The sequence below is a fragment of the Talpa occidentalis genome, unplaced genomic scaffold (genome assembly GCF_014898055.3).
Source record: "Talpa occidentalis isolate TD23 unplaced genomic scaffold, MPIMG_talOcc4v2.1 talOcc4.12, whole genome shotgun sequence".
Lineage (NCBI taxonomy): Eukaryota > Metazoa > Chordata > Mammalia > Eulipotyphla > Talpidae > Talpa > Talpa occidentalis.
This window is the reverse complement of record NW_023601212.1, coordinates 26,799,003-26,826,136: the sequence shown is the minus strand read 5'-3', so window position 1 is coordinate 26,826,136 and position 27,134 is coordinate 26,799,003. Positions and strand designations below refer to the sequence as shown.

Sequence of the window (27,134 nt, the reverse complement as noted above, 5' to 3'; positions counted from 1 at the left end):
CACCTTCTCTTTGGATTCTCTAAGCACCCCTGAGAGACTGGATGGACATGTACACGCACTGCCCCCATCTGTAAAATGAGGATGGGTTGGCGTTTCCTCCTTCCTATCACTCATTGCCTTAACTGTGCTTTGTTTTGTTTTGTTTTTTAACTTTAGTTCTTTTCACTTTAACTTCCTGTTCTGTGTTCTTTGTATAATAATATGGACCCGAAGGGGAACTTCTTGGTCCCAAGACAAATTTGGCTTACTGTACTGCAAAGGAATAATAGAAGCGAATTAGGAAATAATTCAGTTTGCTCGATAGCAAAAGTCATATCATTCCACCCTCATTGAGAGAAGCAGTAAGACTCTCTCTTCAGATCCTTGAAGAGCTGAGCTAGATGTTTGTACTGAGGCTGCAGCTTTTGTTCTGTAATTAAACTGATGCTACACAGCACCAGAAGAACATAGCTGTTTGGGGTGGGGTGCAAGGCCAAAGGTGCAGGGGATGTTTCCATCTGATAAGCTGCGAAAGCAAAGTTTAATCATTTTATCTCAACTGGGAACTGTTTTTCTGTGCAGGCATAAACTTGTTTTCCCAGCAACCTCTGCTCTCTACAAGCTATCAAATACGTGAGGAAAAACCCAAACCAACATTTTCTCTTTATGTCTGATTCTTCAGTGAAACACGATCACACTCTTTCATACAATGGTTAGAGGCCACACCACTGGATTCCAGGGTAATGAGAGGGTCCCCACAGTTACCTTAACTCTGTGGAGAGCCTTTCCATGCTCAGTAGCCCCGCCTCCACATTTCTCACTCGTTCCTATGGAAGTTGGCATCTGGGCAGAACTTTGTCTCTGGGGCTCCTCTCTCTTTGCATGAACCCTGTCATAGTTACCAGTCACATGACCAGTGTCCTGCTTCTTACCCACACCTGAACTTGAAATCTGAGGAAAATACACAAAACAAAAACCAAACTTTTGTTAGAAGAGGAGATGGAGGATATACAGTCTACCTGTCTAGACACTGCAGTCTGTTTCTGCAAGATGGTGAGGGTTGGGGACTCATTCAAGTTCTGGGAACTTCCCAAGATGTCTTTCAGCTTTATTGCTGATGTGGTACATGCAGGCATTATAATGAGGCTGAATGTCTTCCCTTAGAGACCCTGACAGATTACTCATTGATTCTCTCTCCAAGATAATAAATCCCCTTTTGCAGCTACTGAAATAATCAGCTTACCCATACTTCTGTGATCTCATCTCTAGACAAGGCCCAGTCAGGGTAAATTCAGACACCAGCTCAGTGAGTGAACATGCACATTTCTTAGAAGGGAGGCTGAGATCATTGCAGTCCTTTTATCCAAGATCCTCTCGGGCTAAGTATGATTTGTGTGTTGACCTCTTTGTTTGTCCCCCATCCTTTCTGTTGCAGAGGACGTGAAGCCATATCAGGTTAATGGAGTCAACCCCACCTATCCAGAATCCCGCTATACCTCGGATTACTTCATTAGTAAGTCCATCCTCCACCTTTCCTCCCTCACCCCTCCCTTGCTCACTGTCGTGGCAGCTTAGGGAAGCTGACCTCAGGCTCCTTTGTGGGAAGTCTATAGAAAATAATACATAGAAATACACTTCTTAAATGTAGGCTATTTTTTATTGTAGGATTTCCACAAAGCACAAGGCTCCAACCTATTTACATATTTTATTAACTTGCAAGTCCCTACACAAGGATCTCTCTATGTTTAACATGAAAGTCAGAGAGACTACAACACGAAAGTCAGACTGTAACTTGACTCCTAAACTTTTGATCATATTTGAATCTGGGTTAGCGACCCTGGTTCTTAGCTTTTTACTAGTAGATACTCCAAGTTTTCCTTTGAAATCTTTCCTCTGGAGTGTGCCAAGCAGCTTCACACACTATTACAGAAAATCAAGCCTTTTTCCTTCTAGTGGAAGAGATCTAGCTACGCTGGAGAGTTAGCTTGAGGGAGGGACTCAGGGTTGAGCTGTCTTGTCTGATGGCCTTCCTTTCAAAGGGAGTTTTTAATAGATTTGTTGACATTTAATCTTTTTACTTTATTAACATTTTTATTATAACAACTTTAACTTCTGTCTGTAAAGAGTTTACTGTGCCAGAAATGTCCTTTGGCATTTTGCATGTACACTGTCATTTGGTCTCCATCACAGAATTTTGAGGGAGATTGCAATCATTTCTATTTTCGAGATGAGGAAATTAAGTCAGAAAAGGGAAGTATCTTATCAAGGGCTGTAACTATTAAGTAGTGGAGCAAGGTTGAAACCCAGGTCCTTCTGATTTAAAAGGTTTCCCTTCTGGTCTCTAAGGTAGCAGCTTGTTTTAACTTTGGGGGATCATTGTGTATGGGGAGGGACCGCTTATTCCAAGTGCAAATCTCTCCTCTCTCCAATTGCACACACTCTGTTTCCAGGCTATGGTATCGAGCATGCTCAGTGTGTTCCTCCTTCCGAGTTCTCAGAACCCAGCTTCATCACTGAGTCCTACCAGACCCTCCATCCCATCAGCTCAGAGGAGCTCCTCTCTCTCAAGTATGAGAACGACTACCCCTCCGTCATTCTCCGGGACCCTCTGCAGACAGACACCTTGCAGACTGACTACTTTGCCATCAAACAAGAAGTTGTCACCCCAGATAACATGTGCATGGGGAGAACCAGTCGTGGTAGGTCAGATTTTGTCTCTAAAAGCCTTGCATTTCCAAGAATTACCTACTTTGTGAGTTGGTCAGCTCCTATTATTTTCTTTTTTTCCCATAATTGGCCCTGTACATTCCTGAGTTGTAGCCTTTCTACCTTAGGCTGCCAAGATATTAAGATCTTTCCAGCATGGAATTTTAACCAAGTCCATCATGGTGACAAAGACTTTGGGTCCCTGGTGGAGTTGAAGTTGGTCAGGATCACCAGTAATCTCTCTTATGGGGGTAAAACTTTTTATCGAATCACTCTAGTTGAATATGGTAATTTTTAAAGGTATGCTTTACTTTCTTGGAGAGAATTTTACTGAAGGGGGACACAATTAAATAAAATGGTTCTGGTGACCTTCCTGGAAAGCCCTTAGTCTCTCATGTCACCTGGTGTTTCTCCAGGCGTATTCCTGGGTCAGAGTGCAGATCCTGGCTTGGTGCTTGAACAGCCTCTGCCACTCAACTGGGACTCTGTAGTCCTGTGACTTCTCTGATTTGGAAAGAGGCAAGATTACTGACCAATGGTTTATTCAGAACCAGTCATCATCTGTGTGGTAAAAGCATGCATTTAGCTAGAGAACCAGGGAAACATGTGTTCAGAGGGTCCCAGAGAATGTGCTTTTGCTGACGTGACTCTAATGACTGATTAAATATTCACTGACAGTGAAGTAAATGTTTTACAATATAGCTGACTGATTTATGAAGCAAAGATGGTTAAATACAGTCCATTTTTAAGATCAGAACATAAACACTCTGAAACACAGTTCTCCTAGTAAAGTGTCCAAATTGTTTTGTTTCTGAGAAAAGTGCAATCCATCGTATTTGGAAAGGGTTTGTTCATCCAGGAAGAATTAACTGATTGCTCAAAAGTTGGGGGGAAAAAAAAGGTTTTTCCAATGGATAAATAGGAAAGAATTACAAACAGGAAGCGGACAGGAGAAAACCAGTCAAATACTCAGGGGGTTGCTCACAGAAGCCCAACTTGCCTGGCTTTGTGGCGGTTTCTGCTTGGTGAAGGGCCTGCTCCCTGTTCTGAGGCTCCAGGATGGGGGCCCAAAAGGCATTGTACTTTGAAGAATCATCCCTTAGGCATCGTGGGTCGTGAACATGGTCATCTTCTTCGAGTGTTCAAGCTCTCACTTCCTCCCAGCAGGCCTTAGGATAACCATCAGGCCCTGCCTAGGGAAAGTCCCTCGCAAAATCAGAACCTGTAACCTTCCTTCTTAGGGCCCCTGGGTGTTTGTGTTTCAGACTGAAGGGTTGGGTGGGGCCAGCTTTGCCTTCCCCTTTTTGATTCTTTTTTTATTTTTGGATGCATGTCTATTTACACATGTGTTTGTGTATCTCTTTTCTCTGGCAGGTGAAAAACTAGAACAACTTTATTTCTCATGGGGCTTTCTGTACCTTAACGTGATGAGGCTGAGTCTGTGGGTTTGGGGCTCAGCCATGTTATAACTGAGGAGATCAGCTATCATTTTGTTTTTCAATTGCGTCTGATTCTGTCTTGATGTCATTTGTCCTTCATTTTCCCTCTTGCTTGATTCTGGGTTGTGGTCCCTTCCAGTCTCAAACCAATGACTGTGGAGCAGTTAGTGACCTGTACAAAGAGATATGAAGAGTTTCTCTCTGGCTTTATTCCCTCACCCTCACACCATTTGTCCATTTTGGTCAAGGCTATTTTTCGAATGTTAGAAGTTCTGCAACAGGACATATTCCAGAGGCTGATTGACTCTGACATGGTTGGATTGGTCTAGACTGAAAGCATTCCTCTTAGCTGGTTGTTATTAATAATAATCATAGTATTCATAGGCTGCATTATCGTAGACAAAGTGCTTCTATGTCTTACTGACTTGGTCCTGAGAACAGTCTTTGTGCTGATCGGATGGGTGGGCTGCTGTGGGGCTAACCCACTACTGTTCCGAGGCCTGTTGGGTACGGTCTAAGAGCTCTGGAGGGATCTTGCTTTTCTCAGAAAAGCTGCCCAGTGGACCTCTTACAGGACATATGTCACCCTGCAAGAGCACAGTAGCATTATCTAGTGCCTAATCCAGTTGGATTCAACCCATTTTTGGAGAAAATACCAGTAAATGAAGATTCCCAGCTCCAGGATTGTGAAATGGAGCTAAAGCGAAAGCAGCTCACGGCTACAACCCACACTTCTCGCCAGAGCTCTGCGGCTTATGTTTGAGAGGCTGCCAGAGCGGCCATGGTCTAGTTCAGCCCCCTGATCCTGGGGACTCCGTGGAGGCGCAGCTAGCTTGCTCATAGAGATTCCTGGCCTTGTGTGTCCCTCACCCCACCCCCCATATAAGAATAGTTGACAGCGACAGAGTCGTTTCTGAGATACTTTTTAAGTATAAATACTGCCTAAATATCAGTGACTTGGTGGGGGAGTTCTTCATGAAAACATGAATTCTCTTTTTCAGGCTTTTGGTGTGTTTGTCTCACAGAAAAATTGAATGACCATTTAGATGGAAAGCTGGTATGAGCAAACACCTTTTTATGAGAGGCCACAAAATTTCCTGTTCTGTTAAAAAAAGGTTATTGCATTCTGGTCGTGGGCAGTTTTCCTGAGTCATCTAGTGTGGATTTCTGGAAGGGATAATTCCTTCATTCTTAATAATAATGAAGAGTTGCAAATGTGACAGTGGACTGGGTGGGCAGGGGCTGGTCTCACTCCATTTGCTTTCTGGAGCTTACTCTTCTTGGAATGGATAATTGGAGGAAGGAATGGATGAGATGAAATAGATGAATAACTACCTTTCTATTCTAAGCTGTTTTGGAGGGGTAAGAAATTTAGGAGATCTACAGCAATCCCAATTACATATAATTGAATATATTTTACCTGGATTTTTTTTTTTTAATTTTGGAAGCAATGCATCTTCTTTCCTTATTATTACATATTTAATTTTGATTTGGTTATCAGTTCATATTTCAGTTTCACTGTTCAATCAATGTCTATCATTATGGAAGGGAAAACTACACTAGAAACACCATATAAGGTTGTATAGGACAGTCTTTTTCTGGGATTAACGTTTATAGTTGATCAACCATCCCTGGACAATTGTAGATTGACTTGTAGCATTTCTACAAACATTGATGTCACATCTTTTTGCCTCTTGACCCGTGTTGAATTGAGGTGACTGTTTAGTCTCTCATGATTTAATTCAGGTTGCCAGTAAAGTATCTAAAAGTAGAACCTAAAAAATGCCTGTGAGGCTTTTCAGCTCCTAGATGGATGTATTCTTCCCCGCCCCATTTTTTTGTTAGCCTTTTTCTAAATGGCATTTTTACCAATGGAAATTTCTCTAGGAGCTATTACGCAATCATAGCAGCTGTTTATAACCTGGTTTGGGAAATTAATGAACTTGCATGATCTTGTGGTCAGTTAAGAATGCCTTAAGCAACTCACAGAGTAAAGGATTTCTGACATCGCTGTGGACATTAACTCTTTAGTCAACTCTTCTGTTTTTTATTACTCACACTTTTCCCAAAGAAATACATATATCAGGTACAAAGGTGTATTTGGAGAGGATAAAGATTTTTTTTAAAAATCTATTTTTTAAAAATTCTGGAAAAAAGCATCTGATAACTTCTTTCTCTATTTAAGAAGGCATAGAGACAGAACGCATGATTCATTTCAAAATAGTATTTGGAAAAAATGTTGAAAATAGTACTTTGGTTCCAAGGTCAAGGAAGGTCAATCTACTGGTCTTCATCTGATGGATTTTTTTTTTCCTATGAGCAAATATTTTACAAAATCGGGCCTTTTGAAATCATCTCACTGATTTTAGTTGGAATAGGGAATAGACACTGCTAAGATTTCTTCGTCTATTGATTGGATCCAAGGCTCTAGAATTCTTAGGGTCCCAAATACTATCTGCCTCTGGCAAAGTTGAGCTGTGTTCGCCTCTGAGTCTCTGTCCTGGGAGCTGTAACCCAGAAAAGCACAGTGGCAGTGGACTCAGAACGGGGCCCCATATGCAGCGCAGCCCAGAGTAAACCCATAAACTTCCATTCCCACAGGCCTGTCCCTTCTTCCATCCCTTCTGCGGATCTGATTAGCACTCTGTCCTCACTAAGAGGGTTTTTACAGTTGTCTTTTCCCAATCCCTCCTCCCCTGCCCTCTTCCTACCTCCCCCTTTACCTCCAGGTAAACTCGGGGGCCAGGACTCTTTTGAGAGCATAGAGAGCTACGATAGTTGTGACCGCCTCACCCAGTCCTGGAGCAGCCAGTCATCTTTCAACAGCCTGCAGCGCGTCCCCTCCTATGACAGCTTCGACTCCGAGGACTACCCAGCCGCCCTGCCCAACCTCAAGCCCAAGGGCACCTTCAAGGACTATGTGCGTGACCGTGCTGACCTCAACAAGGACAAGCCTGTCATTCCTGCTGCTGCCCTGGCTGGTTACACAGGTAGGCACTCTGCTCCCAACTCAGCAGCCTCTGTGCCTGATGCCTTGGGGCTCCGTGGACGACACTGCACACCTGTCCCCAGGCCCTCAAGTCAGCTTCTTTCTTTTTGGGGAGAGTGGGGAGGAGGAGACTGTGAGAGGTGTGGTCAGTCTCTCAAGCCACTCTGCTTGTAACTGGCTATGGATTTGGGGAGCAAATGTTATCATTCTACCCCAAGGGATCATTTTCAAGAATGGTAGGAAAAACTTGTCATTGAAACCTTTTTCCAATTCTGGAAGGAAGGAACTATAATGATTTGGTGTTTCTGGAAACTCTGCCTAATTGGGAGTTCTTTCTAAACACAAAACCAGCAACAACATCTCTTCAAGGCATCATGGAATGGCCTACATTCTAGATTCTTCTGTAGTGGAGTTCTCAGTGGGTTAGCTCTTCACATGGGAAAAAGCACCTTTAGTCACTCGAAACTGTCCAGTCCTGGCCTAGATAGGAGATCCTTTTTCTCACTTAGCTTTGTTAGTGATTGTTTTCTTGGAGTGAAAGTTATAGTAGCAGTGAGTGAAGAAATATAGAGAGGATGATGTCAATGGAAAGTTTGGTCTTTGAGAATCCTGTAATAGAGCAAAACAATTCATTATCTGAGTGGGTTGTAATGAACCTGCTGCCTAACTTTGGAGACATTTGAAGACGGCATCTGATAAATATACAAGGAGCATTAATTTGTCAGTGATCAGATCCTTTTTATTAAAATTCTAGTGTTTCTAAAAATTACAAAGTATGCTGTGAGTGGAACTTGTTTGAACCTTTCAATACTTAGCAGTAGTCAGTTTTCCTATAATTTGCTCCACCGTGGATAGGTTAGCATGTGGGGACCCTTTGTGGGGTCAACATCAAAATCTGTATTTCTGTTGAGAAATCGGTTTGGTCTTCTGAATGCATTAGATCCTTATTCTTGTGATCAGGGCAGTCACGGGTTTTGCTAGGGAACCAGCTGACCTTTGAGAACAACTCAAATATTTAGAAGAGTTGCTCCTTCAAATATCAGGCGTGTGTCTTTATGCTGCATTCTGAATCACCCAGATTGCACTCACTGCATGAATTATGTCTGTGTTTTGAGGTAGGACATGATCTGTCTAGAGAGCCATGGACCAGCGAAGGAACCTTAAGATCCCTGTCTCTTCTCGTTACCATATTCGCTTTGAACATTTCTAATATGTGGCCACTCACGGCTCTTCAAGGGAGTTCTTTCTCATCTCCGGACAATAGACTGTTCCAAAATTTGCCCATATCCAAATATATATTGAGTCTCTTTCAAAATGCAGGAGAGTGCTGACTCCTGTACTCATAACCTCCAGGTATTTTAAGAATAAACTCCAGTTGGACACATTCATGTATGAGGGAGAAGTGCTGCCCAGTTAGGAAGAGAAAGAAAGGACTGAACCTAGTTCCAAAATGACTTTGTGGGCTTAGGAGGTAGCTGGGAGTTCTAAGTGGTCATGTTCACTTCTGATTGATGATACAGGGAAAACTATACTTTCGTAATTTGCCGAAGAGCGGAGGCCAGCTCTTTGACAATTTCCACCCTCACTTTCAGAACCAGATCATCATTTAGTTTCTCCTTATTAAAGATATTTCTTTGTTCTCCCTGACATAATCACCACTCTCACTACTATCAACGCCCACAACCATACAATCATTAATTCTTCTCCTGTGATGTTTTTCATCATTCTCTTTTAGCTAGAGAAGGGATTCTGAAAATTTTGCTAGTTAGGGCAGCTTTGTGGATAATGAAAATGAATAAACTGACTTAAAATTCTAAAGCTTGGGTTATTGCCAGAGAAAATCTTACAGTAGAGTTTGACCTTCCTGGGATAAGATTCTGGTAAGGATCCATGGTAAAAGGTCTAAAAGTATATAGAAATGATAAAAGCCCAATTTCAACTGCAGATAGAAACTCCTCTGAAAATCTTACATATATTTATTACTGAATTTTATATAATATATGGGAGATGCCTGCGGAGCTGGTAGTCAAGAATTTTGATTAAGATGAATTTAGTTCATTTACAAAAATTATCTGAAAGTTAAGGGATCTTTCCAAGTGTCCCAATTTCAAGGATAGAAGGAGAAGGATGACTTAGAATTTCTAAAAATTAGGAATGAGTGTGAAGTCCAAATTAGGAACATTGACTGCCATCAATGAGATTGTTAACCAAGATGCCACTCTTGCAAGGTTTCTCTGGAAATCCAAACCCAGAGCCAAAAGATAGGGTATCAAAAGCTCAAGAGCACAACTGATCTGGAGGTCAGAGTTATACCTGATGTCACACCATTTGTTTTATTAGAGATCATGAATACTAATTTTAATTTGTTAGATTGTTTTCAATAGGTGCATGCATGTGGGCACACACCTCCCTTCCCCCACTTTGTAAGGGGATAAAATGTCCAGTGAGTGGAAGAAAGAGAGGGTGACGATCAGTTAAAGTTATCCAAGAGTAAAGCAGTCATTTGAATTAGAAAACATTTTTTAAGCCTGTTGCCATGCAGTTGTTTCTTCTGTAAGTGGGGATTTAACATGTCATACTGTCTTAACTAGTGGTGAGACATACTGACCAGAAACCAGAAGTCCTCCATGCCCCCTCCCAACTCTAGCACACTGTGTGATTTTAGGCAAATTTATCTTGTACCCTTTTCTACTTTTAGTGAAGTCGAAGTGTTCATCCTTATCTTGGTGGTAGGAGATTTGTGAAAATGTAATTGAACTAAATCAATCAATTAAATGAGCGCTGGACATGTGCTAGACTGGGTGCTGGAGTGGGGGAAGCTCAGTTGCAACAAGTCAATTATTTTAACAAATATTTCTGAGCACATGTTGAGTGCAGATAAGCTTTAGTGGCCTTTGAAGGGTCAATGTCTTTTTGAATTCAAGATACTGTAATTGGATTTTCTTCCTGCTATGTTCTGAATGAGGGTCCAGATTTGTTAGGCAGGTGGTAGGCAGCCCAAGTTTTGGTGACTTTTTCATGTGTTCAGAATTGGGTGAACATTTGCCCACACTGCAGATGGGTTGCCTGGCTCTGGCAGCCTGGTTGAAGCTACTTACCATTTTGATACATCCTGTGGGGGGGGGGAGGGCTGGAACATATTCAGTCCCTCCATCACCTGAGGAGCAGGCAGTGAGTGGAATGTGAATAAATGGGCCTCCAGTTTATTACAGACATGTTGAGATGAGCTGAAGTTTGGAAAAGCACTTTGGAAAATGGAAATCATCGTATAAGTGTTGGTAAAACTTTTTATTGCTCGCAAAAGTCACACCTATTTTCTTTCTGAAGTTTTGCCCTCCTGTTTCTGTTGCATTCCATTTCTTCACAGTGTGTGGTCACACAGTAGGAGCACTTGTAGCTTTATTGCACTGGCTCTTGATCCAGACTCTACGGTGTATGCAGAGATTCTCCTAACTGGGAAGAGAGTCCATTTTCCTGCTTCTATCATGCTAGGAGCCTCGGTCTTGGTCCTTACCACCTTCAAAAGAATGCATTTTACTTCTTCATACGATGTCTTAGTTACTGCACTGTATGTGTGGAAATCAGTTAGAAACTGAATTTTCACATTCTCTTGCACAGTTACATTCTTCCTCCAAAGATAAGAAAATTGCATCAACCTTCACTGGGCTCCCATGGCAACTTGTTAAATTAGGTCAAGATGTGGGGGCAGATAACATGGCTTGAAAGCCTGCCTGTTAGCTGAGTTAAGAATACATCAAATGCAATGCTGGCTTCCGCCAAAATGTACCTTCTTACCTTACTGTGAACTGCTTACGGTTATCAAACTGATACAATCAGAAAGCTCCATTTTCTCTTGTTCAAAGATACATTATGAACCTCATGTAATTATAAAACCATCTGAGAGAAGTGGCCCAATATTTTCATTATTTGCTAGACTTAAGCAAAATGCTCTCCAGGTCCTTGAAAAACATAAGCATCTCTCTTCATCTCTCTTCTCCCCCTGCCCCGCCACCGCCCATCCCAATCTCAGTAGGTTTAAAATAATAGACTGGGTTGTCAGATAGTATTCTCCGTCCCTTTCTGTTCCTTCAGCCCCATTTTATAGAAGATGAAACTGAGGTACAATAAAGGTCTTACTCAAGGCCATATATTTCTGTCTGCAAAGAAGATACTGCCGGAGCTGCTTCATAAGTGCTTAGATCTCTCATCCGAGTATGGAATGTTTCTTCATAGTGAGGAATGAGAATCCTTTTTGGTAATCTCAGTTCTATAGAGTTAATTAGAGGCCTTGTCTCTCTCTCATCATTAATTAACACTATATGTAGGTGGGCAAAGGGCATATTGGAGGGGTGGAAGTAGCCTTTGGTTTCATTCCAGAATTACTGGTCAGTAAATCACCTTTATCTAGCTTCATTCCAGATTGCCAGACATGGCCACAGATAAGGAGTCCATTCCTATCACTTCTGCAGTTGTTACTGAGTGAGCCTGGTGATGATGTTCTTGTTCTTGGCATCTCAGTATACTTCCACCTTTCCAGTTGCAATTGTGAATGAAATGGTTAGGATTTCTTTTTCCCTTTTCTCCCTGGAGCCGGAAAAATGCTCAGCTCAAAGCCATTCATTAACTGTAATGAAATTAGATTTTATAGTGCTGTGCAGATCTGTGGATAGATAGTTCCTCGATTTCCTTAAGGCTAAATTTAGGACTATCTGGAATTCAAATTCCAAATATTTTTTGTATGAGACATCTCCCCCCACCCCCCAAATGTACCAGTTTTGTTGGAAAAATAAGTCCCCTACATTCCCCTGTAGGACCTCTCATTTTACTTCCAGTCTGAAATAGGTATTTTTATCATTTTGTAGATACCACTAGGACCAGCCTCAGGCCATACCATAAGAAAGTCCCTGGGCCAAGCCTAGAACCTTGGAGTTCTAGCTTACAGTTGAGTTGTAGGATTCAGTAACTCAAAGCTACTACTAAAACATGTTTGTGAAAATAAACAACTTTATTGCAAAAGGAAGTGCTTCAGAGTCCTTCAATTCAGACTGAAAACCGAGATTTGGCAGCATTACCTGAAATCACAGTTTTCTGAAGAAAAGCTGGATTGCAAAATAATCTCAGTGTATTCAAGTGCAAACAACCACAGAGGAAACCTGTGGGGATGAACCCAAATTTCTGATAAGGAAAAGGGAGAGGAGTGACCCCAACGAATGAGTAGTGCAGTGTGAATTCGGGCAGGAGATTTTTAAAAATGTTAACCTAGGTAGGTGTGTTATTAAAACAGCCTAGAAATTTTTAATTTGGGGGGGTTATTACCTGAGCCAAACTCTGGGATACAGGCTTGCCATGAAAATACTGTTGGTAGAAGACAACATACATTGAGAAAAGTCATGAAGAAGCAACTTACTGACATGGGCATAGAACTCTGGTGCCCATTTATTGCAGGAACCATCTTGCACAGGGCCCTGCGGCTCTTGGCCAACCCTGATGGAGCTGGAGCTGGCTTGTTGTGCTTGCAGGAACTCAGCAGTCTCCACAGAGTGCATCCCTGGGTAGCACCAGCCCATCTAGGATGGAAAGTGGTTAGAAATGAGAAAGGCAGCCACAGAATGTCTCCCCTTTCTTGCTTGGAGGCCTCAGTGATTAACAAGTTGCAGAAAAACAGAGAGACCCCCTCAAACCCAAATGGAGCCTTGCCGTCAGCGGGATTGCAAAAACTGGAAAGGATTCTATTTCTCCGTGCAGTGTTTGTGGGTTCCAAGGGGGTGTGTGGGAGGGAGTAAGGTCTCTTGCTGGAGTAATGTGTGAACAGGCTGCTCGGTTCTGAGACCTATAGGAAAATACTTTGAAGTGCAGGGTAGGAGAACTCCTAAATGGTGTGCACTGGGGAGGAGAAGCCCTTTCTGTTGTCTGCATAGCATCTTAATGCTTCTGCCTCCGGATTCCTTAGCAACGGTTTTTCTTTATCACCTGCCCCCAGTAGAAAAAGATCACATGGTGGAGCGTCCAGCCTCACTATTATTTTTTTCTAAAGACCTTTTAAAACGTGGCAAGTGAGGCTTCCCTGATCTCTCCATTTGCCTTTGAAGACCACAGTGGGATGGTCCAGCTTGATGTCTCTCATTTTGGCTACTGTGATGCCTTCCCAAATGCTTTCAGGGTGGAAGGGGCCCAGATACGCAATTTACACACCCCTGGTGCTGTTGACGGCTATCTGAGGCCTAGTGGCTGCCTGAATTTTGGATGGCAGGAAACTCGCCAGTTAACCCCTCTTTTCTTTTCTTTTTAAAGATTTATTTTTTATTTATACACTAGCTGGGCTACAGGCCAGAGGTGCAGGAGGGTGAGAGGATTTACCAGAGACAGAGTGGGGAGCAGAACAGGCAGACAGACCGAAAGCACTGCTGAGAGGAGCAGCGGGCGAGACAGGAGAGGTCTGCCTTGCAATGTGGGAATCTCCCTGGCCGGCCTGGAATAGAACCCGTGTAGCAGAGGCAACCAACATCTTCACAGCACTGCACTCAACCCTCTGCGCCACTGGGGAGGCCCCCAACCCATCTTTTCTTGCGTGTTTTAGAGGAGCCTCTAAGGCTCACTTTTTTGGGTCACTATTTCTTTAACAAAATCTAAGTGCAAATAATGGAATGGGGTGGTGACTGTTCTGGAATTCCAGTCTGTCTCCAGTTTGAAGCTCCACCTTTTTGTCTTTGAAGTGAAATGTTTCCACTGAGCAGATTCAGCCAGCCTGCTCCCCAGGCATCTACACAAGTCCTTGCTGCCTTTAAACTTACAGGCTTTGGAAACTCCCCATAGCCATCCTGGGGATAGGCCCCGCCAGATATCCCAGATACTCCTGCTTGAGCCCTTTGGCATCTTTCTCCTTTCTCTGGATGGCCTTCCCTGAGTAAGCAGTGGCTCCTTGTGTAGCGCCTCCATTCAAGAGAAGCTGTGAACCCTCTTCCCTCTCCCTAAAGTGAATGTCATGTTGATGGCTCTGGTAGTGTGCTCATTGGCTCCCAGGCATCTCTGGGTGCCTTCAGCTTTTAGTCCATGCTAAACACACCAGAGTGGGCTCCCTCCATGCTGTTTTACCTCTGGTTGTGTTGCAAGGGCTCTATCATGTGGGCTTAGGAGCAAAACCTCTAGCCAACCTGAGAATGTCTTGGCTTTGCCCCCCAACTGTGTGACTATGGGCGAACATGTCTGGGCCTGAATTCTCTTATCTGCATAGGATTGTCATGTGAGCCAAATGAACTGGTTTATGGAAACCACGCAGAAGAGTTCCAGGTACAAAAGTCTCCCGTGTAGGTCCTAGTTGTTGTCGCTATGACTGATCATTCTCCAAATGTTTTGCCTCTCCAATATAATTCTACATTCTCTGAGGTCAGGAGACAGTATATTTTATTTACAAATTCTAGTAATTGATGGCAGTGTCTTGGGGCTGCAGTGCACATGTGCTAGCAGATGAGGTCATGTCAGCATTCGGTTCCAGCCACAGATGTGTTAAGCTCCTAGTGTGTGCTGGTCTTGTTAATATACATGACACTTTTTTTTAACTACCACCAAAAACCACATGAGGAAGGTTCTCTTGTTCTCATTGTACAAATGAGGGAATCGAGGTTCAAAGGGAGAGGAAGCCTAGCCCAAAGCTAGACAATAAACAACAAAGAAGGTGCCTTTCAACATTTTTCACAATGTTAGACAACAAATGAGCGTATTTGCTGTTAGCATTGTGTTAGTTTGGGTCTGCTAACAAGCAGACGTCAAGATGGGATTAGACTTGCAAGACCAGACATTTATGGGGAGCATGGCAGGGGAGACGTCCATGAAGGACAAAGTGGGACCAAGCGGGAGAAGGCAGAAAGCCTCAGCTCCTGCTGCAGGACTGTCACTTGTGAAAGGAGGGAAGAAAGGAGATTTAGGTAGGAAGAGTCTCTAGCTGCTACTCAATTCCAGGCTGGTGGTGGTGGTAGGGGGCGGGGTTTCTCTGGGTCACAGTTGCCCTGTGGAAGGAGCTCCAGCTCATGGGACCCCTGGCTCGAGCAGCCCCCAGAAAGCGTGGCTGGTTAGGCATGTGGGGTGGCTCAGCTGTGCTTCCTGCAGCAGATCTGAGCAGCACGTTGTCATGGCGGCCACCATCATTTGCCCGCTGCTAAACGTGGGTGGTCAGATAGTTCGGCTTTGCTCTCCCATCTGGCTTCCCGTAGGCAGTGCTCAGACAAGGTCTCCGTGCTCTTGGTGGCCCTTGGTTGGCTTCCGAGCTCCCAGCCTGTTGTTGAAGGTAACCAAAAAGCATCTTCTCGTGTGTGACTCACCTTTCCCTGAGAGATAATGAGAGTGAAAGTTCTCCTGAGGTGAGTGAATGTGAAAGTTTAAACTCTGAAACTGGGATGGGACTGGCTTTGCCGAAGAAAGGCTCACAGGGAGGTGTTTCATAAAGGCAAAGTGGGTGCAGTTTCTGGTGAGGGCCCCTCAAGTCTAGTGGCTCTGTCTTTTCTTCTTTAAAGGCATAGGTGGACTTTCTCAGCTCATCACATTGTGGTAGAACAAAAAGTACTTTTCTGTTACTTCCATGCTGTGGTTAATGTTCTGCTTTTGTTATTCAACTCAGTTTGGCTACATTGTCTTTCCTTTGAGGTCTGCTTATTATTTGCTAGATGAATGCTTGAAAAATTCAATGTTCAAATGATCCCGTAAGGTCTAGTTCACTTCCACAAGACTTCTAATATGCTTATCTAGTAATTTCTTTCACCCTTGACATGCAAGGGAACTTACAAATATAAATTGTCGAGGTTACATTGAGAACCCTCCTGAGAAAAGGTATAGGCCTCAGAGTTTTCAAATCTAGTTTTCTGATCCATTTTTAGCAACTTATCTTTCTTTCCTCGTGCTACCTAGATGCCTAGGAAGGCATTTTCTTTTGATGTTTACATTGGCTAGAAAAAGCGTTTCTTTGATTTATAACAGAATTCTAACCCCGGACCCTCAAATCCCAACCTAACCCATTTCTGGTGACTTCTTAAAACAGTTACCTAGAAGACATCAGGAGGAAAAAACTCTAAAGAAAACCCACTTCCTGACTTGAGTTTCACGGGCTCGCTGTCCATGTCTGCTTCTGAGTGGTAGGCTGAGGGTGGTTAGACAGAGTTCTGGCGTTTAGCAGAGAAGGCAGCTGCATTCAAATAGAGGCTGCCCCTTTAAGAGAGGAGCAGGCTTCTTCCCCACTAACCCCACCCTCCCATCCCTCACCCCCACCCTCCCATCCCTCACCCCCACACATATTGTACTTGAACACATGCAGGTGTTAGGAGCCTCAGCGAAAACATGGTCTTTCCTCCTTAAGCTAAAGTGTGGAACAGTCTTGTTCTCAGCCCAGGCAGCTTCTCCAGCAAGCCTCCCTGCCAGTGAGAGCCTCACTATGTTCCAGGCTCCAGAGGGGCAGCCTAAGGGGTTGGAGGATACTGATGGTCCCCTGATGATGGACTGTGTCTCTGGGTCCTATATTCCCCACATGTGCTGAACTCCTAGGTCAGCCCCACCTGATAACTAGGTGGAATGTACTTGGTGAGGAGCGTGATTGATAAGGGAAAAAAGCACATTGGGGAAAAGAGGATCTAAGTCTGTCTGTGGCCAAGATTTCCCCAAACCATAAATGTCTCTGATACTTTCACTTGCAAAGCAGTTTGCATCTGCTCTATCTTCGTGCCTCCTTAACTTTGAATTAGAGCAAGAATTTCATCTCTCACTTTAAAAGTCTTAAATTTAAGCTGTTTGCATCAACACTATTTTTTAAAGTTACATTTATATACTTTCACCTTCTGTGTTTTAGTCTCCAATGTTCTCCTTTTCCAAAGTTGCCTTATAAAAGCCAATGTAATTCTTGGAAATAGACATATTTTATTTAGTGCTTTTGCCCTGCCTTTTTCAATTCCACCTTTTTGGCCTGATCTTTCAAAGCCTGCTTTTAAACATACATTTTCTGTTTTATTCTTCTGTTTCATTTTTTCTTGTATTTTATGTCATCCTCAAACTGTTGTGCATTGTGTACAGTACTTTATATACTAGGGACTCACTTGATAGCTCCGCAAAATAAGGAGGAACAGAGTCTACTATATACATTTAACAAATAAGAAAACTAAAGTTAAGAAGATTGAGTTGCCTGAGATCAAACAGTGAATCAGGATAGAATAGGATCAAAGCACTGGGCCCTCAACTCCCCACTTTGGCTTTCCCATGGGTACACATACACACACACACACACACACTTAACCTCCACTGCCTGACTTTTTTTTTTTAATTAAATGCTTCCTCTTTACCTTTGGCCTAATGTATCAGAGACATGGACAAAGGCTGGACTTAATTGATTTAAGAATAGTTGTCTGTCTTTCTTGCTTTGATAGATACTGGCTATTTCAACAATAAATAAATGTAAGTTCATGAGTTGTGTGCTATCTTTATGTTCTGGAAATGTAGTTTTCAAGCTCCCGTTAGAATGTTCTTTTGGTGATGAGTGGAATTATTATACCTTCTAATATTGCTGCCCTTGAGTTACTAGCTATTGATACAGGAACACATGTAGAGAATATATTGAGTCTGCAGTGATTCATTAAGCCAGTGTGTTGGCTAGTTTTGGAATCTACCATATATGGATCATGTTAGAGATGAGATGAGGTTGGTTCAGGCTGGGGGCAAAGGAAGAGCCTAACTCAGAAGAAATGAGAAAGACACCTACAGGCAAAAAGCCAAGCCAAATTTTCAAATAGTCCTTACCTTTCCTTTTCTTTTGAAAATCTTGTCAGTACCTTTATTGCCAAAACACCCAGCATTGTGGTTGCTTGAATGATGTATCACTAGGCAGAAAACTCTGAGCTTCAGACTGAATTTGCTCCAGAGAGCAAAAAAATGCAAGGATGTGTTTTCTTTACCATTCAGTTTCATTTCCTAAGCACTTAATGGACATACAAAGATTTTGAAGACTTTGTGAATGATCATTGAGAAAGGGGGTGCTACTTGAACACTGGAGTTACCCATTCCACACCAGAAGTGAGTGCTACTAAAGTGGAATGAAAGAGAGACTGTGACCAGATGGATCATTTCTGGATTCTAGTATTCTGTTTTTTGCCCTCATGGTTTGGCTGTGGGTAGAGACACCTGGGTGGAAAGGAGGGGCCAGTTGGACTCGTTCCTCTGTTTTGGGACCCACCTGCCAGATGGGTGCTTTTGGGGCAGAGTCAGCCCTGTTGCAAGGGTGACCAACCATGAGAGTTTCATAGGTTAAATGTGGTGTCCTGCCCACACTGAGGTATCTGATTTGACTGTTTTAGAGTCAAGCTAAAGTGATTAGCATCTCAAAGTAGCAAATCAGTCCCCAAAGGACAGGAGGTGTGGTCGTTTTGGGGTATTTTGGGGCACATGTTGATAAAACATAGCCTGGGAGTCACCCATATTGTTTGGGTCCAAATATAGCTTAATAGAGAGATAAACAGTTGGGGTAACTTTTAAAATCCTTACACCATCAATGAGAAGAGGATTGTTTTAGTAATACACTGTAGTAAATGTTCTGAGAACATCTCTGCCAGGCCAGATACCATACCTGGCAATGAGAATATAAGGAGCAACAAGATGGACAGCCCCTTGTGGTCAGGAGCTAACAACTGGAGTTAACTCAACAACAAATAAGCTTTTGGATGGTTGGGGTTTGTAGACGAGGCATTGTTCCAGGCTTTGGGTGTTAGCAGTGAAAAACAAAAGCTCCTTGTCCTTGCATCATAGATTCTAGTGATAGCAATGGAGAGAGACTAAACCATCAGGGTTGAGTTTGGTGTAAGCAAACCATGATGGAGGCTGCTTGCGAGTGTCTGTCTTGCACTCACCCCCATCTGCAAGGAAGTCCCACCCCTTAATTAGTTAATTAATTTTTGCTGGTAAGCAAATGCAGACTTACTATACAAATATGAAAGACATGCTCCTATTTCTGTTTTGGAAGTCAACTCTTACGTGTTAGCCTTGCGCTGGGGCACAGATGACGGGGTGAGAACTTGCAGTTGAAATAGAAAGGAAAGACAGTCAACAGCAGTTCAGCCTGGAACTGGCCGTGAACTCATTGCCCTGGACAGACAACCGCCAGGCCTGGATGACGAGAAGAAAGATACCAACAGATTGCTACATGCAAAGGACTGTTATCAGGAGTATCTTATGAAAATTTTATCCCAGCCCATTTCTCTGTATTTATTTAAGTTGCTTACTTGTTCGCTTCTGGACTCAGGAGCAAAAAGGCAGAGTGGTTTTAATAATTAACCCTCTTCGAACTAGATGGTCCCCACCTGATACTTCTTCTGAGGTTGTACCATGTTCTTCACATCCAGACAGTTGTGTTATAGTAAGAACTTTTCTCTTACCCAGAAACTGAGAAGAGCAAAGCAGTGAGAGGAAATTCCCCACTGCAGCTGGTGAGGGAGGGCTGGGAGGGGACCGCAGGGGGTGTGGAGGCTGAGCTGGTTGGGGGTGTAGTGTGTGTGTGGTGCCCTCCCGTACTTCTGGGAGAGAGGCTTCCTTGTGACAGGGACCCTCTGTTGTTGTGGCTCAGAGCTTCCACTTGAGAGGCATAGTTTCCCAGTGATGCCACCGGATTCCTGATGTGTGACACTGGGGGCAGCGTGGTGAAGGACGCCGTTGACTGACTTGGGGCCCCAGACAGGGGCACCATTGTGAGTCACATTTAGTGTGTGAGCTCCCCCTTCCCATGACTGGCACTATTCTTAGTACCAGGCTCTGCTCCCTGGGTCAGAGGTCACTGGGACCACAGTCCAGTTGGGTGGGTGGAAGAGGCCTGGCTCAGGGGTGAGGGGGAGGTGCAGGGAGAATAGAGGGAGAGGCTTCACAATTCTGGAATATGTTGGAGCAGGGGCCAGGGATGAGCCCTGCAGCCCTGAGGGTCTGGGCAGACTTAAATTAAGCAATGCAAAACATCCTCTGGGAGAGCTGGTAAGTGGGGGTCTGGCCTCATCCAGTGTTTCAGCAAGTCTGGGGCATAAGAACTTCCCACGACTCCAGATGTGGATGTTGCTGGCCAGTCTCTGTAGCCAGCAGGCATTCCAGCCTAAGAGCTACTCCAAACTGTGGCTTCCGGCACTGTTATCAAGAGCATCTTACTTAAACCTTGTCCTACTTCATTTTTATACATATATATTTTTTAAGTTGCTCGCTTCTTAGCTCCAGAGCGAGAGGGGGATGAAAAAGCAGGGGGAGTTTAATAACTAACGCTCATCGAGCTGGATGGCAGGCCTTCCAGTTTCTAGACAAAGAGAAGGACTCGAAGCATGACTAACAGTAGGAGGAATTTACTTGAAGCTGTGTTTAAAAAAAATTGAGATGGTAGACTTGAATTTGAAGCATCTGAAGGGTCTCCTCTGGAGGTCCCTGATCTGACGTGAGGATGGCATGTTGTTGTGGAAACAGACTCCTGGGTTAGATGCTCCTTAGTCCTGCCTGGGCCCAAGCCTGCCTTGAAGCCAGCATTCTGTCCTGACACTGCATTTCTGCCCATGAGAGTAACTGCCTGACCTTCCTGTTTCTATAACTCCCCACGACCTAAAAGGGTAGCAAAGAGGTAGGAAGGTGAAATCTGGGAGGGATCATGCTTCCTTTCATTTGGTCACAATGTGGGCTGTCTGAAGGGTGAGCAGCGACTTTCAGAAAACCCATTGAGAGTGCTGGGTGGGCCCCCAGCCTTGAATTGCTCTTCAAGAACTGGGGGCAGGAGATCTGAGCTGACCTCGCTGCTGTGTTGACATTCCTCCTGGGAAGCCAACCAGACCTTTCTTCCCATCCGTGTGCCTGAGCTTCCTTAGGCGTCTGCTTTTCTCATCTACCCTCCTTCTTCCTTCTGGTAGAAGTGGGTAAAGAGTTTGAGAATACAACACCCAGGCCTGTGTCCTCAGTTCCTGAATTTCTGCTTTATATTCTTTATGAAGAAAGAAAATTCATAATGAGAAAAAATAAATCTGCAGACAAGGATGCCCATAGCCCCCAGGCCAGATCCGCACAGTGAAAGGCTTGTGGGGCATAGGGAGCCTGTGGGCCTGGCGTTGCTGTTGGGGAAATGGTACCAGCAGGAAAAATCGCAGTAATAATTCCATCCAGGATTTCTTCCTCCATGAGCTGGTTCCTACAGCATGAATTGAAGCTGTCTTCTGTACTTTATGATTGCCCACAGTCAAAGGCAAGGGCTGTAGGGCCTCCCTGGTGGTGCAAGGAGTTAAGACGCAACCTATGAAGCTGTTTGCTGCCTCTGCAGCACGAGTTCAATCCCCAGCCAGGGAGCAACCCACATGGTGCAGCAGACTTCTGACTGGTCCGCTGCTCCCCTCAGCAGTGTATTTCAGTAGATCTGCCTGTTCTGTTCCCCACTGTCTCTGGTGAATCCTCTTACCCCCCACACCTCTGGTCTGTACCCCAGCTCTTGCATGCATAAATAAATTAATTTAAAAAAAAAGGCAAGGGCTGTAGTGTTCTTCTGGGCCTTCCTCTCTGGCCTCATGTGGGCTGCTCCCTGCCAAGACCAGGACTTGCCTGGAAAGAAGAATCCTGATATTTCCTTCCCTTTCCTCACCTTGCTGTAATTAACCCCCTACCCTCCAAAGGAATTTTAAGATAAATAGTGTGAGAGGGGTTTTTAAGGTAAATAGTGGGAGTGAGGAATGGTGAGGTAACATAGTCTAGCAGGGATTACAAGGGGCCTGACCAACTGAACTGGAAATATGATATGTAGAGGTGGACAACGAGGTCGCTAGTGGTCAGGGGCCAGGAGAACCAGTCTAGCTGAGATGCCTCATGGCTGCCATGAGCGGTGGAAGAGAAGTTGACTTTAAAAGCCTTGTTCTGCTATTGCTTGGATCCCGACACCCAGGCAGGCCGCTTGGATGGGGCTCTATCCTGGTCTTGCTTAGGGGCAGTGTAGTGCCAAGATGAGGACTGCCTGGGTTTCCGCCTGGCTGCTCGGCTCTAAATTGATTGGCTTTGGACAGGTTACAAAGACACTCTGTGAGTCCATTTTCTCCGCTGTAAATGAGCATAACAAATAGGGTGACAATAGTATCTATAGCATGAGTTATTGTGAGCAAAAAGTGAGAAGACTTTTTATAAGGCATCTAGTGTGTATGGTACATAGTAGGTGAACATTAAATCACGGCTCTTGTTCGTATTATTCTCTCCAAGGGTGTTCTCTTTCTTTTCTCTCTCACTGTGTGTGTGTGTGTGTGCGTGCGCGCGCGCGTGTGCATGTATGTGTATCTGTCTCTGTCTCTTGTCTGTGATCTTGATCCAGGATTTACATAGTCTTAGGGTAGATTTTTCTGTGTGTTTCCCTTCAGGGCTCCTCAGGGGGTGTATGATCATTTTGCATTTGTTCAGCTAAGCTCTTTTGTCACCAAGCCTCATGCTGTTGCTTTTCATTAATTCCATTTTTCCAGCAGAAAAATCATATACCATTTCTAAATAGACTTGCTTTCGTTTTAAGTTTAATTTTGTTATTGAAATAACTTTGCCTGATAACCTTATATCAGTTTCAGGTATGCATCATTAAAGCCAGCATGTGTACTTACTATGTTGGGTTCACCACTGAAGTCCAGTTCTGTCCTTTCTGCATCTGCCCAATGACTTCTCACTTGCAGAGCAGGCTCCCTAACACAGAGGAGTGCTCCTGAGCGTTGTATCACAGTGTCACTTGCCTGAGTGCTGAGCACCTGTGTAATGATTCACACGCCTTGTGTTTCCAGGCAGTGGACCAATCCAGCTGTGGCAGTTTCTTCTGGAATTACTCACTGATAAGTCCTGTCAGTCTTTTATCAGCTGGACAGGAGATGGCTGGGAATTCAAGCTCTCTGACCCAGATGAGGTAAGCGGGGAGTGACTCCATAGGACTGCAGAGGGAGGATGAGCGAGAACACTGGAAGGGGAGCTTGTGGGCCTGGGTGACATTTTCTAGAATCTGAACTCCAGCACCGCCCCTGCTACTTAGGTGATTTGGAATGACCGTTCAGACAGTGGCTTGTCTGAACCTCAGTTTCATCATTTGGAAAATGAGAAAATATCTATGCCACCTGTTTTCTGGAGTTAACTGATAGGAGGCACCTGAAGTCCTGGCCCTGGCACATAGTAGGCCCACAATAAATATGAGTTGCCTTCTCTGACTTGGCCTCTTTCTGGCGCCCTGGCTCTGTGAATCTGAGTGGGGTCTTACAATACAACAGGCCTTGGAGGGTTGGTATGATTTGTTCATTCATTCATTCTCTTATTCCACAATGGTCATTGAGTGGTAATTTGGTGCCACGCCATTTCTGAGGATAAAATAAACGAGCAAGAGGGAACAGCATCTCTGTTCTGGTAGACGCGAGAGGACTGTGTGCCCCGGAACAGAATGAAAAGGGGCCCTGTGATGAAAGGCACATCTGATTGTAGCTCGGGACCATGCCAGCCCCTCACACTGTATTTCCTACTTTCAAAACAAAGACTTCCTACTAATTCCTAATAATATAGGGAAAAGGGAGGGTAGAGAGTGGTGCTTTTCTTTATTTTCAATGTCAGTTACTCCATTACATAGAAGTTGAGGGGTTCTGTGTTTTAATCAACATAAAGAATCAACTTGACTGCCCTTCTTGACCAACTCTTGAAAAGTAGAATTCAGAATATAGGCCAGAAAAACATCTTCCAAGTCCATGAATCTCTGACTGTCTTACCTGTACACCTGGGATGCCTATGAGTGAGTATAGGCATAAAACATGTGATGTTGGATTCTTCTATAGAATTTGACCTTTCCTCACTCCTTGCCCCTTTTTAAAAAAAATTTTTCAGGTGGCCAGAAGATGGGGAAAGAGGAAAAACAAACCTAAGATGAATTATGAGAAACTGAGCCGTGGCCTACGCTACTATTATGACAAAAACATCATCCACAAGACAGCGGGTAAACGCTACGTGTATCGCTTCGTGTGCGACCTGCAGAGCTTGCTGGGGTACACACCCGAGGAGCTGCATGCCATGCTGGACGTCAAGCCCGATGCCGACGAGTGACGGACACCCAAGGGGTCAGGAAAGCTATGCTGAGACATTTCAAAGAACAGCCACGGCGTTCAGACTCTTAATTTTTAAATGTTATTCTATTTTTAATTTTCCAGAACTCGTTTTTACGTTCAGGGGTGGGAGCTAAGTGAGCTGCAGCTATTATCGATTGTGCTCAGTTGTAAAACGAAAGCAAGGATTTGTGGGGTGGGTGAAACAAGAAATTCTTGAGCAAACTTTCACAAGACAGAGAAAGGTGTTCTTAGAGGCCAGATGCGTCTGGCTTAAGGGAGGCGGTGACTAACGTGTTCAATCAGTTTGTAAAAATCATCCAGGGTATTGAGTTGTGGACCTATTAGCAAAAGGAATTTACACATCAGGAGGCTTGAGATGAATGAGAGGCAATTAATTTGCTTTTGTTTTTAGGTCTGGTAAGGACAAAAAAAAAAAGCAGGAGGTGGGATAAAACATTGTGTCTGGGGGATGCACTAGAACCCAAGGACCTTTTACTCTACTTTCCAAACAAAGATGGACTTCAGTGGGGAGGGGCCAAAACTGTTTTTGTGTTAAAATTTATTTTATTAAATTTTGTGCCAGTATTTTTTTTTCTCTTAAAAATCGTCTTAAGCTCTAAGGTGGTCTCAGTATTGTATCATGCAAGTTTGTTTTATTTGCCGGCTGAGGATTCTGTCACAGTGAAAGAAACTGTTTATATAGACCCCACTGGAAATGCAAAGCGCTGTCACGGAGATTGGGGATCCCAAATTCATGTGACTTATATATGAAGGAAAAAACAATGCTGATTTGGGTACAAGGGAACTGTGCATGTGAATTTCATCTATAATTTTTTTAAAGATTGTTATCACACCCCTCTACTTATTTGTCATCAGTGGATTATCGGGGTTTGGGCTTAACGTTGAGCTAAGAAGCATTAAGTCTTTGAACTGAATGTATTTTTTCAGCCTTGGTTTTGGACCACAGTAAATGTAGGAGCACTTGTTGAAGTCCCAGAGAGGAAATCAAAGGAGGAAGATTGGTTTGGTTCTTTATTGGTTCTCTACCTATAACCTATATGGCTTGGAAATACAAGGGCATTACCCTTACATCTTCAGAAATAAGTCCTGAATGCATGTCATTCCAAACACCCTACACTTTGTCCATTACAGCTTATTTTCCTGGCATCCCCGCACTTATTGCTTTCCACCACTCTATTTACAGGAGAGAGAAGTGTGCAGCTTTCTGATTGGTTTGGAAAAAAAGAATAACTGCTGACATGACGTGAATTGAAATGTGTTTGGTAAAGCCGTTTGGACTTACAGGGTTTGGGGAACAGTGGAAACTAAGGGAGCATATAAATAAAATGTGGCTTCCCTGTCCTTTGGAGAAGCAAGACTTTCCTTTGAAGAACTAAGCCAGCTAAGTGGGATGTCACGTGAGACTGTATGCAGAGTGAATAGTGTAGTAGCAATTAGGGCCTCACACTTGTTGTGCGATCTTATCACAGGGAGAGTGAAGATTGATAACTGCAGAAGAGAGGAATGGCTTGAAGGCAAAGGAAACATACAAGGGAGCTGGAGTGAAGAAAGTAAGGTGGTCCATGAGATTTGAATATAATTTTAATTCCCCCAAAGTTTAAACAGACATAGTCATTGGTGGTCATTGTCTTCCTGCTGGTTGTGAGGGTGATCTGAAAATGGGGTATGAGGGGAACGGCATCTACTAGTGAGGAAAAGTGCCTAATACAGTCATCCCAACCTTGCCTCCCCTCTCCCATTATTAGGATGTTTTATTGGGAAGATGAGAACAGAGGGGCGGCTTTAAGGACTTTTGTGAAAGAGGTGAAGTATTTAAAATGGGCTTCTCAGGGCTAGGCTTTCTTGGGCTCCTGCTGAGAAGCTGGAGTACTAACTACCTTCTAGCTCATCTTCAAGAAAGTGGATTGTGTCCTTCCAGGTCTTCTTGCAGATCCTGAATTGTCAGGAACTTGGTTGGTTCTGTGATCTGAGTTTCCTCATTCTGATGAATTGGAATGTCCACTTGGAAAGCAAAAGCAGTGTGTTTTGATCTTCTTTCAGATGCAGGTGCCTTAACAAAGCTCTCAGAATATTTTAGGAGCAGCTCAGGGAGTGGTAGGTGGAACTGTTTGAACTACATTGTTTTCTCTTAGATTATGTGATCTTTTTTGGGCACTGGGAAAGTGTGTGTGTGTGTGTGTGTGTGTGTGTGTGTGTGTGTGTCTGTGTGTGTGTGTCTACAGACATGCAGAACTGCAGCTAACATCATCATACCTGAATTTTCTAGTTAAGTCTTTACACATTTCAGTAATGGGCAACAGTTAAACCAAGGCCGGACACTGGCCATTGCTTGCTTTTGCAACCAGGCATAAAATCGCTTTCTCAGCTCATCCACCCACCCCATTCAATTTATGCCGAAAACTCCCCTTGTGTGAGCGTAACTCCTTCAGTAATTCCGTAGCAGATAAGCATAAGAAAGTGCCTCCTCATGCTCCTCAGCCTGCTGTTTGCTAAGATGCCCTTTCTCTCTAAGTCCGCCATTTTCAGTATCTGTAGATAGTGTATTAATGAAGATAGCTTTGTCATTCTGGCCAGATGCTTTTTTCTCCTTCTGTCCAAAGGCCAGAGACCATCCCAGGAAGAGTGGTGAGTGGTTTATACACTGGAAATGTAGCAGAATTGTTGCATTTATGCTTTTTAAAAACACATGCTAACTTCAGAGGAAGGATGGGCAAATCTGGTTTAGCTGGGTGAAACCCTTAGTTTCCTGGAGATGCCTTAACCCATGTCGGTTTTGGCTGTAGGGTTCAGAGGCACTTTGCTTCCCGCCTCCATTCAGGGGAGGAACTTCCCTGGTTTTGTGGCTGTGGGGGATTGGAGGTAGCATTCAAAGATCAGATGTGCTTTTCCTCACTTTGGAGATCAACACTCTGGGTTTTAGAGCATTAACCT

General features: G+C 43.8%; 1 protein-coding gene across 4 annotated transcripts in view; it reads left to right on the top strand.

Annotated features, from left to right (window-relative positions):
- Window positions 1-26,360, top strand: part of ETS1 (ETS proto-oncogene 1, transcription factor) — a 122,933-nt gene extending 96,573 nt beyond the window's left edge. For 2 of the 4 annotated variants that reach the window (XM_054693199.1, XM_037505608.2), the window contains 5 exons: window positions 1,415-1,492; window positions 2,430-2,678; window positions 6,854-7,114; window positions 22,890-23,008; window positions 23,965-26,360. In XM_054693199.1, the coding sequence (XP_054549174.1) occupies window positions 1,415-1,492; window positions 2,430-2,678; window positions 6,854-7,114; window positions 22,890-23,008; window positions 23,965-24,180 (923 nt within the window). In that variant the 3' untranslated portion in view covers window positions 24,181-26,360. The remainder of the gene's footprint in view (window positions 1-1,414; window positions 1,493-2,429; window positions 2,679-6,853; window positions 7,115-22,889; window positions 23,009-23,964) is intronic. The other 2 variants (XM_054693200.1, XM_037505610.2) reach the window with 1 other exon arrangement.
- Window positions 26,361-27,134: the final 774 nt, after the last annotated feature.